The 14,812-nt window shown below is 46.9% G+C and overlaps 1 protein-coding gene and 1 long non-coding RNA gene across 2 annotated transcripts in view; both read right to left on the bottom strand.

Annotated features, from left to right (window-relative positions):
• Nucleotides 1–431: 431 nt before the first annotated feature.
• The window catches only part of LOC123995419 (elongator complex protein 3), a 28,872-nt gene continuing 14,491 nt past the window's right edge, over nucleotides 432–14,812 (bottom strand). The window contains exons 10-14 of the mRNA XM_046299013.1: nucleotides 9,005–9,198; nucleotides 7,361–7,451; nucleotides 6,060–6,353; nucleotides 5,506–5,587; nucleotides 432–1,240 (exon numbers count right to left, since the gene is read on the bottom strand). Coding sequence (XP_046154969.1) covers nucleotides 1,155–1,240; nucleotides 5,506–5,587; nucleotides 6,060–6,353; nucleotides 7,361–7,451; nucleotides 9,005–9,198 — 747 coding nt within the window. The 3' untranslated portion in view covers nucleotides 432–1,154. The remainder of the gene's footprint in view (nucleotides 1,241–5,505; nucleotides 5,588–6,059; nucleotides 6,354–7,360; nucleotides 7,452–9,004; nucleotides 9,199–14,812) is intronic.
• LOC123995441 lies at nucleotides 12,990–14,639 on the bottom strand. The gene is made up of 3 exons (XR_006831835.1): nucleotides 13,442–14,639; nucleotides 13,234–13,271; nucleotides 12,990–13,139 (listed from the first exon to the last, which is right to left on the bottom strand). It is a non-coding gene; the product is annotated as an uncharacterized LOC123995441 (long non-coding RNA).

The following is a 14,812-nucleotide window of genomic DNA, read 5'->3' on the forward strand; positions in this document are numbered from 1 at the left end:
ATGTAATTGGACTGGCTTCGTGTGTCAAATGAAGCAGTAAAAACCATCAGAGTTCTCATCATCTGGGGTCTCCTGAGGAACACAACCTCTGATAGGCTCCTCTAGATTCTAGAACACATCATCATAGGAAGTGCTGCCATGGTGATGGAGGCAGCTATTTTTTTTTTTTTACCTCAAATGGCTTTTCAGAGTCAGAGAGACAAAGGCTGATTTTTGTTAAAAAAATGTCCTATTCTTTAGTTTATATTTCTCTACTCTGTTTTTGACTGGAAACTCATGCAGTATAATTAGAAACATGTTTATCTTATCAACACAGGCATTCTCTGACAGACAAGTACATTTGTCTTTTTTATTTAACAGAAGCTCTTATCGAGAGTAAACACATTGAATAACAAAACAAGGGCAAAAAAGTGACAACAGTTGAAATTATATAACTGTTAAATATTTTATTCCATGAAACCAAAAACAGCTTTCTGAGCAGTGAAAGGGATTTTAACTGAAATCTTAAGTCCAACAACCAAAACAAAAGTAACATTTGTTGTAAATAAAAAACAAAACAGCAAAAAACATGGGATAGGATTAACAGAGGGTTTAAAAATAAACATATGCAACACTATTATTCCATTTCCTGCCCTATAAAAACATCTGTTCAGAGACAGAGAGAAGACTTCCTCCACCGACTGACAAATTAAACAGTGCCAAGTCTGTTAATGAACACCGATTCATACTGCTGGTCTTCCTCAACTCACTGATAACATGATGAACTTAAAAACATGACGCTAAACAGCCTCCTCGTTATCTCATGAAGCTGGACGAGACTCTTCCCAACTATTCCTGAACTACGGCTTAATAAATGACAGAGGACGCACAGACCACTGGTTCATCAAGGCGACTCTTATGCTGTTCCCACTCTGGGTAGAAGTGACTCTTTTATGCACAGATCTAGGATCAGCTTCCTCCAAACTGACCTATTCACTCCCTCTGATACCACAAGCATACCCAAAACAAGAGTGGTTCATGTATTGTCATGCATGTACTATGCAGTGTCTCCAAAGTAACAATCATGTACTAGTAACAAATAAATATATTTTTTTTGTCTGGTGTGTGTCTTGGTAAAATAATTATAATAAAAACACGTTAATTCCCAAGTCCGTCTACAGACACACCTCCAGGTGTTTCACCATATACGGTCCCTCCAGCTCATAACCCAGCTTCCTGTAGTAGTTCCTAGTTCCCACACCTGAAACACAGAAGTTAGATAAAGACATGGGTTGATGGGGAAATGTTATCACGCAATCCAGTCTCGACAAAGAACCAACTGTCTGTGTGCGTGTTAATTCATATCTTACAGAGTGCTTTTCCACACCAATGGGTGTAAAAATCAATGAAGAAATCAAATGTATTTTATAAAGCCCTGTCTACATCAGCAGATGTCACAAAGTGCTTTACAGAAACCCAGCCCAAAACCCCAAACAGCAATGCAGATGTAGAAGTACTCCCCAAAGAGCTTCACTTGTTGAAATTATGTTTATTAATGATTTGGCAAAATAAATTAAACAGCTCAATATGGGTGTAAGATATGATGAAATGATAAGTATCCTACATCCTGCTGACAGTGGTGTAAAGTATTTAAGTAGTACTTTAAAGTATTTTTTACTTAAGTTGTTTTTTTGGGTATCTGTACTCTACTATTTATATTTGGACTATTTTTACTTCACTACATTCCTAAACAAAATAAAATATACTTTTTACTCTCTACATTTTCCCTGCCATCCAAAAGTATGTTACATTTTGAATGCTTAGCAGGACAGGAATATGATCCAACTCACACCCTTATCATTCCTTGTGCCTCTGATCTGGGGGACTCAACGAAACACAAATGCCCGAGTTAGGAAGGGTTTGGCCCGGCAGGGATATCCATTTCTCATCGCGCACTAGCAACTCCTGTGGCGGGCCGGGCGCAGTGCACGCTGACCAGGTCGCTACGGTGTTCCCTCCGACACATTGGTGCGGCTGGCTTCCGGGTTGGATGTGCGCTGTGTTAAGAAGCAGTGTGGCTTGGTTGGCTTGTGTATCGGAGGACGCATGGCTCTCGACCTTCGCCTCTCCTGAGTCCATACAGGAGTTGCAGCGATGAGACAAGACAGGAACTACTAACAACGGGACACCATGAAAAAGTGGGTGTTTCAGCCGTTCGCTGCCCTCACCCCCGACGAGCATCACTACTCTGGACGGTTCTGAAGTAGAATATGTGGACAACTATAACTGGTTAGACTGTAAACTCTCCTTCTAGAGTCATATTAAAACATCTCCAATCCAAAATCAAATCTAGAATCGGCTTCGTATTTCACAACCAAGCCTCCTTCACTCACGCTGCCAAACATACCCTCGTAAAAGATCCTCGACTTAGCCTCCAACACTCTACTCAACAAATTGGATGCAGTCTATCACAGTGCCATACGTTTTGTCACCAAAGCCCCATATACTACCCACCACTGTGACCTGTACGCTCTAGTCGGCTGGCCCTCGCTACATATTCGTCGCCAGACCCAATGGCTCCAGGTCATCTATAAGCCTATGCTAGGTAATGCTCTGCCTTATCTCAGCTCACTGGTCACGATAACAACACCCACCCGTAGCACACGTTCCAGCAGGTATATCTCACTGGTCGTCCCCAAAGCCAACACCTGCTTTGGCCGCCTTTCCTTCCAGTTCTCTGCTGCCAATGATGAACGAAATTGCAAAAATCGCTGAAGCTGGAGACTTATATTTCCCTTACTAACTTTAAACATCAGCTATCTGAGCAGCTAACCGATCGCTGCAGCTGTACATAGTCCATCTGTAAATAGCCCATCCAACTACCTCATCCCCATATTGTTTTTATTTACCTTTTCTGCTCTTTTGCACACCAGTATTTATACTTGCACATCATCGTCTGCTCATCTATCACTCCAGTGTTAATTAGCTAAATTGTAAGTACTTCTTTACTAATTCGCTACTATGGCCTATTTATTGATTTACCTCCTCACGCCATTTGCACACTGTATATAGATTTTCTATTGTATTATTGACTGTACGTTTGTTTATTCCAGGTGTAACTCTGTTGTTGTTGTTGTTGTTTGTGTCACACTGCTTATGCTTTATCTTGGCCAGGTCACAGTTGTAAATGAGAACTTGTTCTCAACTGACCTACCTGATTAAATAAAGGTGAAAAAAACAAAACAAAAAAAAGATTAAAATAACAGGGGACACGGGCTGGAAACCCTGTGAGGTGAGATGGAAGGTGTGTAATGGTGAGACATTGGAATAGACTGATGGATATGCCAACTGACAGAATAGCCAGCAAAGTTTTTAAATGTGATCTCGAAGAAATAGATATTGAATATGTATTTGATCCTCTATTGCCTTTTCTACCACGATACACTTGTCCTTATTCTAGAAAAGCCCACCGTACAGTGCCTTAGAAAAGTATTCACACCCCTTGACTTTTTCCACATTTTGTAACATTACAGCCTTATTCTAAAATAGATTAATTAAATCTACACACAATACCAAATCATGACAAAGCAAAAACAGGCTTAGAATCTTTAGCAAATTTATAAAAAAATAAGAAACAGAAATATCTTATTTACATAAATATTCAGACCCTTTGCTATGACACTTGAAAATTAGCTCCGGTGCATCCTGTTTCCATTGATCATCCTTGATATGTTTCTACAAATTGATTGGAGTCCAAATTCAATTGATTGGATATGATTTGGAAAGGCACAAACCTGTCTATATAAGGTCCCACATTTGACAGTGCATGTCAGAGCAAAAACCAAGCCATGAGGTCGAAGGAATTGTCCGTAGAGCTACGAGACAGGATTGTGTCGAGGTATAGATCTGGGGAAGGGTACCAAAACATTTCTGCAGCATTGAAGGTCCCCATGAACACAGTGGTATCCATCATTCTTAAATGGAAGAAGTTTGGAACTACCAACTCTTTCTAGAGCAGGCCGCCCAGCCAAACTGAGCAATCGGGGAGATGGTTCTTGGTAATGGAGGTGACCAAGAACCCGATAGTCACTCTGAAAGAGATTCAGAGTTCTTCTGTGGAGATGGGAGAACCTTCCAGAAGGACAATCATCTCTGCAGCACTCCACCAATCAGGTCTTTATGGTAAAGTGGCCAGACGCAAACCACTCTTCAGTAAAAGGCCCATAACAGCCCGCTTGGAGCTTGCCAAAAAGCACCTAAAGGACTCTCAGACCATGAAAAACAAGATGCTTTGGTCTGATGAAACAAAGATGTACCTATTTGGCCTGAATGCCAAGTGTCACATCTAGAGGAAACCTGGCACCATCCCTACGGTGAAGCATGGTGGTGGCAGCATCGTGTTGTGGGGATGTTTTTCAGCAGCAGGGTCTGAGAGACTAGTCAAGGTCGAGGGAAAGATGAACAGAGCAAAATAAAGACATCCTTGATGAAAACCTGCTCCAGAGCGCTCTGGTCCCCAGACTGAGGAGAAGGTTCAACTTCCAACAGGACAACGACCCTAAGCACACAGCCAAGACAACGTAGGAGTGGCATAAATCTCTGAATGTCATTGAGTGACCCAGCCAAAGCCCGGACTTAAACCTGATCAAACATCTCTGGAGAGACCAGAGAATAGCTGTGCAACGATGCTCCCCATCCAACCTGACAGAGAAGAATGGGAGAAACTCCACAAATACAGGTGTGCCAAACGTATATCTTCATACCCAAGAAGACTTGAGGCTGTAACCACTGCCAAAGGTGCTTCAACAAAGTACTGAGTAAAGGTTCTGAATACGTATGTAAATGTGATCTAACTTTTTTATTTTTAAAAATTCTAAAAAACAATGTTTTAATTTGTCATTATGGGGTATTGTGTGTAGATTGATGGGGGGGGGAAAAACCCCAATTTAAAACATTTCAGAATAAGGCTGTAACGTTACAAAATGTGGGAAAAGTGAAGGGGTCTGAATACTTCCTGAATGCTCTGTATATACCCTGGAATTATGTAGCTGAGTCATGAGGAGAAACTGAAATGTGTTTATGTTCATTGTGTATTTCTGTATTTTTAGAAAAAGCCTGGATTAAAATAAAAAGAGCTCTTGAGAGAGAGAGAGATAAGACCATCCTTCTACTGCTCCTAGGAGAGATAGATAAGACCATCCGTCTACTGCTCCTAGGAGAGAGAGAGAGATAAGACCATTCGTCTACTGCTCCAAGGAGAGAGAGAGAGATAAGACCATTCGTCTACTGCTCCTAGGAGGAGAGAGATAAGACCATCCGTCTACTGCTCCTAGGAGGAGAGAGAGAGATAAGACCATTCGTCTACTGCTCCAAGGAGAGAGAGAGATAAGACCATTCGTCTACTGCTCCAAGAGAGAGAGAGAGATAAGACCATTCGTCTACTGCTCCTAGCATGGAGGAGAGAGATAAGACCATTCGTCTCCTGCTCCTAAGCATGGAGGAAAGAGAGAACGATAAGAGACCCACCTGAGATGACGGCTAGTTTCCCAGAGCCGTGTTCTTCTCTGGCGATCCTCTCTGCTTCTTCCATCAGCATCATGCCAAAGCCCTGCAAACAGGAGGAACAAATGAAAAGACAACATCAAGCACAGAGCTTAACAAAAACTCAGAGAGACTTAACAGAGAGACGGAGAGCTTAACAAAAACTCAGAGAGACTTAACAGAGAGACGGAGAGCTTAACAAAAACTCAGAGAGACTTAACAGAGAGACGGAGAGCTTAACAAAAACTCAGAGAGACTTAACAGAGAGACGGACAGTGATTCAGTTCATTTTAAAAACACACGATTCAACTTAACAAAAAATGCCATGATGATGTTGAGTAGCTAGTAAAATAATATGAATAGTGCTGAGCATGAACACAATCTTTAACTGTAGTTCTACAGTTGTCCAGGACCAGGGTGTGTGTGTGTGTGTGTGTGTGTGTGTGTGTGTGTGTGTGTGTGTGTGTGTGTGTGTGTGTGTGTGTGTGTGTGTGTGTGTGTGTGTGTGTGTGTGTGTGTGTGTGTGTGTGTGTGTGTACCTGGTGTTGGAACTTGCTGGGGTCTCTGCTACTGACAGGAACCACGCTGCCGTAGACGTGCAGCTCACGGACGATAGACACGCCCCCTTTGAGCTCAGGGCGAAATGATTGGGCGGAACAACGCCGCAGACGCAGCAGACCAATCAGAATGTCCTGTTCTGGGTCCTCGTAGGACAGGAAGGTCTCCCAGCCACCGTTGGCCACGTAGTCTCTACGAATCAGCTCCACCTGGTAGGGACGCACTTTGTGATGGATCTCCTGGATTCCCACTTCTCTTGTTCTCACATCTCGACACTAGTGGATGAGAGAAAGACGTTATGATCATGTATTCTAACTAGCTAACTACATTGGACTGTAATTACATTTTATATACACACACATTATTGTAAACCGGGTAGTTTAGATCCTGGATTCTGATTGGCTGAAACAGCATTCCAGCCATGTGTATATCAGATTATATATATTATGGGTGTGACGCAAAACTACTTGTTTACTGTTCTAATTACGTTGGTAACCAGTTTATAATGGCCAATATACTACACCCCCTGGGGCCCTACTGCTTCAATATACTACACCCCCTGGGGCCCTACTGCTTCAATATACTACACCCCCTGGGGCCCTATTGCATCAATATACTATAACCCCTGGGGCCCTACTGCTTCAATATACTATAACCCCTGGGGCCCTACTGCTTCAATATACTACACCCCCTGGGGCCCTACTGCTTCAATATACTACACCCCCTGGGGCCCTACTGCTTCAATATACTACACCCCCTGGGGCCCTACTGCTTCAATACACTACATCCCCTGGGGCCCTACTGCTTCAATATACTACACCCCCTGGGGCCCTACTGCTTCAATATACTACACCCCCTGGGGCCCTACTGCTTCAATATACTACACCCCCTGGGGCCCTATTGCTTCAGGGTAGCCTATTGGTTAGAGCGTTGGACTAGTAACCGGAAGGTTGCAAGTTCAAACCCCTGAGCTGACAAGGTACAAATCTGCTAAATGGCATATATTATTATATATTCTACCCCTGAACAGGCAGTTAACCCACTGTTCCTAGGCCATCATTGAAAATAAGAATTTGTTCTTAACTGACTTGCCTGGTTAAATAAAGGTAAAATAAAAATAAAATAAAAAATATACTTGGTAGTTTGGATCCTGGATACTGATTGGCTAAAACAGCATTCCAGTCGTGTGCAAATAAAATAAATTGTGTTCTATTTGAGAGTGAACGCCACGCCCCCCCCCTGGCCTTATTTTATAAATGTTATTTGCAGTGTATTTCCTCACCTCCGTACCCATGTCTTTCATCCTGGCCAGAGCCAGCTCTCGGAGGTTACCATGCTCCACCCCAGAGCTCACCAGAGGCATGGGGATGTCCCTGTGACAGAGACGCAGAGACCGATACATCAGTGTACTGTACATAAAGGGCTTTAGGATGGTCTTAACCCCTTAGTTCCAGTGAAGGGAAACCTTAATGCTACAGCATACAGTGACATTCTAGACGATTCCAACTTCGTGGCAACAGTTTGGGGAAGGCCCTTTCTTGTTTCAGCATGACAATGCCCCCTGGTTCAAATCAAGGTCCATACAGAAATGGTTTGTCGTAAATCGGTGTGTAAGAATTTGAATGGCCCGCACAGAGCCTCAACCCCATCGAACACCTTTGGGATGAATTGGAACACCGACTGCGAGCAAAAGGCTAATCGCCCCAACATCAGGGCCCACCTCACTAACTCTCGTGGCTGAATGGAAGCAGCAAGTCCCCGCAGCAATGGAAAGGGGAAAGCCTTCCCTGGAGAGTGGAGGCTGTTACAGCAGCAAAGGGGGGAGGGGGACCAACTCCATATTAATGCCCATTATTTTGTAATGATATGTTCCACAAGCAGGTGTCCACATACTTTTGGTCAGGTAGTGTATTTCACTGTCTCTGGTCATAAGATAAACAGCAATTGGTGCAGGCGGCAGCAAGATGACTGTCCCCCCTTTTCTCAGCGGAGGGAGTGAGGGAGTTAGGGAGGGGAGAGAGGGAGGGAGTGAGGGAGGGGGGGAGGGAGTGAGGGAGGGAGGGGGAGGGAGTAAGGGGGAGAGGGAGGGAGGGAGGGAGGGAGGGGAGGGGGGGGGGAGGGAGGAGGGGGGGGGGGGGAGTGAGGGAGGACGGGAGTCAGGTGAGAGGGAGGGAGGAGGGAGAGGGAGGGAGTGAGGGAGGGAGTGAGGGAGGGAGTGAGGGAGGGAGGGGGAGGAGGGGGGAGGGAGTGACAGTGAGTCAGGTGAGAGGGAGGGAGGAGAGGGAGGGAGTGAGGGAGTTAGGGAGGGAGGGAGGGGGGAGGAGGGAGGGGGGAGGGAGTGAGGGAGTTGAGGGAGGGGTGAGGGAGGGGGAGGGAGGAGGGAGGGGGGGAGAGAGGGAGGGGGGAGTGAGGGGGACGGTGAGTCAGGTGGAGGGAGGGAGCGAGGAGAGAGAGGGAGGGAGAGGGAGGGGGGGGGGAGTGAGGGAGTGACGGTGAGTCAGGTGAGAGGCAGCCTCACCCCTGCTTCCCCCCTCCGCTCAGACTCAAGCCATCAAGTAAAATATAATTTAAAAACTTGGTCTGAGAAGAAGAACATTGGCATGGCAATTCAAGCATATCCAATATGCAGCTACAGAACTACTTTTAATTCATTGCTGTTTTATAGGCTTATGTTTATTAAATTCAGTAAAAAATAAAAAAATAAGTATATGAGCGGTAGATCTCAGTTTGCATTTTGACTCAAAGGGCTTTTCTGTTTTTACATCCCAATTCAATACAAAAGGGGCTTTATTGGAAACGTGTTTACATTGTCAAAGCAAGTAAACACTAGCTCTGTCTAACACACACACACACACACACACACACACACACACACACACACACACACACACACACACACACACACACACACACACACACAACATACCTCTGGACGCGGTAGACTCTAGTCCAGGGTGGCACCAGTGCCAGGATGCGTGCCACTAGATCTACCAGGGCAGAGGGGGAGTAGCTCTTATAGCGACCGGTCTTCCACAGCTCATACAGACCTGTACCCCTGATCACCAGAGTAGGGTACAGCTTCAACCCATCTGGCCTGAACGCTGGGTTCTCAAAGAACTCCTGGGAGGGCAGAGAAAGAGGAGGAAGTGGAGGGAAGAGGTGGTGGAAGATGGAGGAGGGAGTAGTGGAAGGAGGAGGAGGGAGGGGGAAGATGGAGGGGGAAGAGGAGGACAGAAAGGAGGAGGATGACGGAGGGGGAAGAGGAGGACAGAAAGGAGGAGGAGGACGGAGGGGGAAGATGGAGGGGGAAGAGGACAGAAAGGAGGAGGACGATGGAGGGGGAAGATGGAGGGGGAAGAGGAGGACAGAAAGGAGGAGGACGACGGAGGGGGAAGATGGAGGGGGAAGAGGAGGACAGAAAGGAGGAGGATGGAGTGGGAAGAGGAGGAGGATGGAGGAGGAGGATGGAGGGGGAAGAGGAGGACAGAGAGGAGGAGGATGGAGGGGGAAGAGGAGGACAGAGAGGAGGAGGATGGAGGGGGAAGAGGACAGAAAGGAGGAGCAGGATGGAGGGGGAAGAGGAGGATGAGGATGGAGGGGGAAGAGGAGAACAGAGAGGAGGAGGATGGAGGGGGAAGAGGAGGACAGTGAGGAGGAGGATGGAGGGGGAAGAGGAAGACAGAGAGTGCTGTTAGAGAACAAGAGGTCCCAGTGATGCAGGTGTATGTATTAGTATGACAGGAGAGTAGGACTGTGACCATTGGCCAAATACACCATTTATCTCCTGCTCTCACACACACCGACATGCTCCGATTACCATCACTAGGATTAGACACACAGGGTATGAAAGCTATTCTCAAAGGGATACTTCGGGATGTCGGTAATGAAGCCCTTTGTTTACTTTCCCAGAGAGTCAGATGAATCCGTGGATACCATTTTAACGCTAGTTAGCATTGGCTCACTAAACTACCTCTAACTTCCTTTATATTGGATGTAGAGACACACGGAACCCTGACTCCACACGGAACCCTGGCTCCACACGGAACCCTGGCTCCACACGGAACCCTGGCTCCACACGGAACCCGAACCCTGAATACACGTCCTATTATAATATAGTATAATAGAAGAGTAACCAGGCTAGTTCAGCAAAATGTGTGGCTGGCTGGCCGCACACACACACGCGCTTAAGGTAGTATATTGCATCCGATGTGGACGCACACAGTCTGCCACAGACAGAGCAGACAGTCTGCCACAGACAGAGCAGACAGTCTGCCACAGACAGAGCAGACAGTCTGCCACAGACAGAGCACACAGTCTGCCACAGACAGAGCACACAGTCTGCCACAGACAGAGCACACAGTCTGCCACAGACAGAGCACACAGTCTGCCACAGACAGAGCACACAGTCTGCCACAGACAGAGCACACAGTCTGCCACAGACAGAGCACACAGTCTGCCACAGACAGAGCACACAGTCTGCCACAGACAGAGCACACAGTCTGCCACAGACAGAGCACACAGTCTGCCACAGACAGAGCACACAGTCTGCCACAGACAGAGCACACAAAGGCCTGTCCCGTTGAGGCCGGAGCAGGCATGGTCACATTACTTCTCTGTCGCTTCCGCCAGGCTTCCCAACCCCAACCCCAACCCCAACCCCAACCCCAACCTCGGCCAACTACAGTCCTTGATGGCCAGGTGGAAAGGTCCGCAGCAACAGTCGGGAGGGAGACGGGGTTCATCCCACACTTCCACAGTGATGTCTTCAGTTGGTCCTTCAGACAAAAAAAATTTCTGCCCACCTACAGAGCGACGGCACAGTTGTAGCTGTCCATACAGCAGCTTCCGCGGCAGGCGATCCTCTGCTATCTGGATGGCCGAGCCAAGCTGGTGGTGTGTGCTGATTGGTCGAGCCAAGATGGTGGTGTGTGCTGATTGGCCGAGCCAAGCTGGTGGTGTGTGCTGATTGGCCGAGCCAAGCTGGTGGTGTGTGCTGATTGGCCGAGCCAAGCTGGTGGTGTGTGCTGATTGGCCGAGCCAAGCTGGTGTGTGTGCTGATTGGCCGAGCCAAGCTGGTGGTATGTGCTGAACGCCTCAATGCTCCTGCAGTTGGATCTCTGTAGGATCTCTGTAGGATCTCTTGAGTTGGGGAAACACGATCCTTCCAGGTCACTTTCAAAATTCGTCGAAAGGCATTTTATATGAAAAGGGCTCAAGTCGTTTTTAAAAAGTGTTGATTGTTGACTGTCCGTGTTTAACATCCATAAAGGAGTGTGTGTAGATACACTGTAACTTTGGTGTGGAGGTGCAGGTTCCTGTTGTTTAAAAAACCCTCTTCCTTAAGCATCCAAAGGAGGAGGAGGAGGAGGCCTCTTTGACCCGATTCTGGAAATCCTGTTCGATGTTAGTCTTCCGAGAGATATTTAAAAAGTGTGGTACAACGGCCAGGGAAGATGAACAGATGAGGAAGAGATGAAGAATGTGTTGTTTAAGGGTGAAGGATCAGATAACCACTGACACAGGACCTCTGTTTTGGGGAGGTTAACAGACAGCTTCGTTCTGCTCTTACAGCTACTGTGAGGATGGCTTGTACAGCTTCTGGGGGTTTGTTTCATATATATATATGCCATTTAGCAGACGCTTTCATATGAGCTCAGTCATCCGCATACTGGAGATCAAGTACGCGATCAGATTTGAGCTTTGTGGCAGCTTAGAGCCACCTAAATGTTGTCTGAATGTTATCTAGTTTTTTTCTGCCTTGAGGACAGTGCCGCCTTTTAAAAATCAAATCTCATTTTATTTGTCACATGCGCCGAATACAACAGGTGTAGTAGACCTGACAGTGAAATGCTGAATACAACAGGTGTAGTAGACCTCACAGTGAAATGCTGAATACAACAGGTGTAGTAGACCTTACAGTGAAATGCTGAATACAACAGGTGTAGTAGACCTCACAGTGAAATGCTGAATACAACAGGTGTAGTAGACCTCACAGTGAAATGCTGAATACAACAGGTGTAGTAGACCTGACAGTGAAATGCTGAATACAACAGGTGTAGTAGACCTTACAGTGAAATGCTGAATACAACAGGTGTAGTAGACCTTACAGTGAAATGCTGAATACAACAGGTGTAGTAGACCTTACAGTGAAATGCTGAATACAACAGGTGTAGTAGACCTCACAGTGAAATCCTTACAAGCCCCTAACCGACAGTGAAGTTCCAAAAGAATACAGATGAGAATAAGAGATAAGTAACAAGTAATTAAAGAGCAGCAGTATAAAACAACAATATATACAGGGGGTACTGGTACGGAGTCAATGTGGAGGCTATATACAGGGGGTACCGGTACAGAGTCAATGTGGAGGCTATATACAGGGGGTACCGGTACAGAGTCAATGTGGAGGCTATATACAGGGGGTACAGAGTCAATGTGGAGGTACAGAGTCAATGTGGAGGCTATATACAGGGGTACCGGTACAGAGTCAATGTGGAGGCTATATACAGGGGGTACTGGTACAGAGTCAATGTGGAGACTATATACAGGGGGTACCGGTACAGAGTCAATGTGGAGACTATATACAGGGGGTACCGGTACAGAGTCAATGTGGAGACTATATACAGGGTATTACGGTACAGAGTCAATGTGCGGGGCACCAATTAGTTCAGGTAGTATGTACGTGTTGGTAGAGTTAATTAAAGTGACTATGCATAGATGACAACAGAGATTGGCAGTGGTGTGGGGGGCAATGTGAATAGTCTGGGTAGACATGTGACTAGATAAGCTGGAGTGTCATGGCTTGGGGGGTAGAAACTGTTTAGAAGCATTTTGAACATAGACTTGGCGCTCTGGTACCGCTTGCCGTGAGGTAGCAGAGACAACAGTCTATGACTAGAGTGGCTGGGGTCTTTTTAAGTGGACTTCTTGAGGTGGATGGCTGGGTGAAATTTCAGTCTCTAGCTCGGTTAAGGATAGCTGGGTGAACCTTTATTCTCTAGCTCGGTTAAGGATGGCTGGGTGAACCTTCATTCTCTAGCTCGGTTAAGGATGGCTGGGTGAACCTTCATTCTCTAGTCTCGGTTAGGATGGCTGGGTTCAGGTAGTATGTACGTGTTGGTGAACCTTCACTAGCTAGATAAGGATGGCTGGGTGAACCTTCATTCTCTAGCTCGGTTAAGGATGGCTGGGTGAACCTTCATTTTAGAAGGATGGCTTTGAACCTTCATTCTCTAGACTTAAGGATGGCTCTGAACCTTCATTCTCTAGCTCGGTTAAGGATAGCTGGGACAACCATTCTCTGCTCGGTTAAGGATGGCTGGGTCTTCATTTCTGGACTTCGGTTGAGGTGGATGGCTGGGTGAACCTTCATTCTCTAGCTCGGTTAAGGATGGCTGGGTGAACCTTCATTCTCTAGCTCGGTTAAGGATGGCTGGGTGAACCTTCATTCTCTAGCTCGGTTAAGGATGGCTGGGTGAACCTTCATTCTCTAGCTCGGTTAAGGATGGCTGGGTGAACCTTCATTCTCTAGCTCGGTTAAGGATGGCTGGGTGAACCTTCAGTCTGAGCTTGGTTAAGGATGGCTGGGTGAACCTTCAGTCTCTAGCAGTCTGAGCTTGGTTATTAAGGATGGCTGGGTGAACCTTCATTCTCTAGCTTGGTTAAGGATGGCTGAGCGACCCTTCACCAAGGAGTCTGGTCTCACACTATTTGCAGCGATGTCATTGTTATAAATCGCTTCAGCTCGGCTGTGATGAGCGTCGTCCTTCCTTCGGGCCTGTCGGCGCTTCAGCTCGGCTGTGATGAGCGTCGTCCTTCCTTCGGGCCTGTCGGCGCTTCAGCTCGGCTGTGATGAGCGTCGTCCTTCCTTCGGGCCTGTCGGCGCCGTGGCTCACGTCCAAGAGATGTTCCATGGTATAAGTCGTAAGGACACATTTATTTGTATCTAGTTAGCGACCGCTGAAGCGGAATGTCCTGATAGGCTACTGCACCTATCTAAATAAGAGAGTTAGAGTGGGCAATGTTTCAGACACCTTTTCCCCTGCTGGGGTGAGCACTGTGGTTCCTAAAACAGGACTACCAGGTGTAGCTGCCACTCAAATCCCAGCTGCTGACGACAACCAAAAGCCCCGTGCTGCTACCGTGCAGGGGCCCGGCTAGGAGATTCCAGATCATTCCGTCCTGCCCGTTACCAAGCACTCCCATTGCCTGTACACTTGAATGGTTTCAGGAATTCTAGGTGGAAGTCGCTGCAGAGCAGTAGTGGATACCTGCGTGACGAACCGATTTCGTGAGTGACACGCTGTTGGGAAATGGGCTACTCCGGTGGCGAGGAAAGGAGAAGAAAATATCAAAGATGACCGGTACCTCCCCACAGCTGGTACAGGCCGAGTTAGCATGGGGCCACCCAGTTAACGTGTGTTGCCACGAGGAGGCCCGGCAAGAGTGTTGATGAAGGAGAGGCTGTTTACTGTCAAGGTAAGGCTTACGCTGCTTCCCAGATTATTACGAGGGCAAGAGTTGTAAGGGAGAGGGTTGCAAGCGGTTGGGAAGTAGGCATGCACCTCCCCTCTAGTTACTGCAACACACACACACACACACACACACACACACACACACACACACACACACACACACACACACACACACACACACACACACACAAGTGAAGCCAGAGCGGCCTGTTAAAGTATCACACCAGGCAGTAATGAACTACCCATAATCCCCTCTACTCCCT

The sequence above is a fragment of the Oncorhynchus gorbuscha genome, linkage group LG14 (genome assembly GCF_021184085.1).
Source record: "Oncorhynchus gorbuscha isolate QuinsamMale2020 ecotype Even-year linkage group LG14, OgorEven_v1.0, whole genome shotgun sequence".
Lineage (NCBI taxonomy): Eukaryota > Metazoa > Chordata > Actinopteri > Salmoniformes > Salmonidae > Oncorhynchus > Oncorhynchus gorbuscha.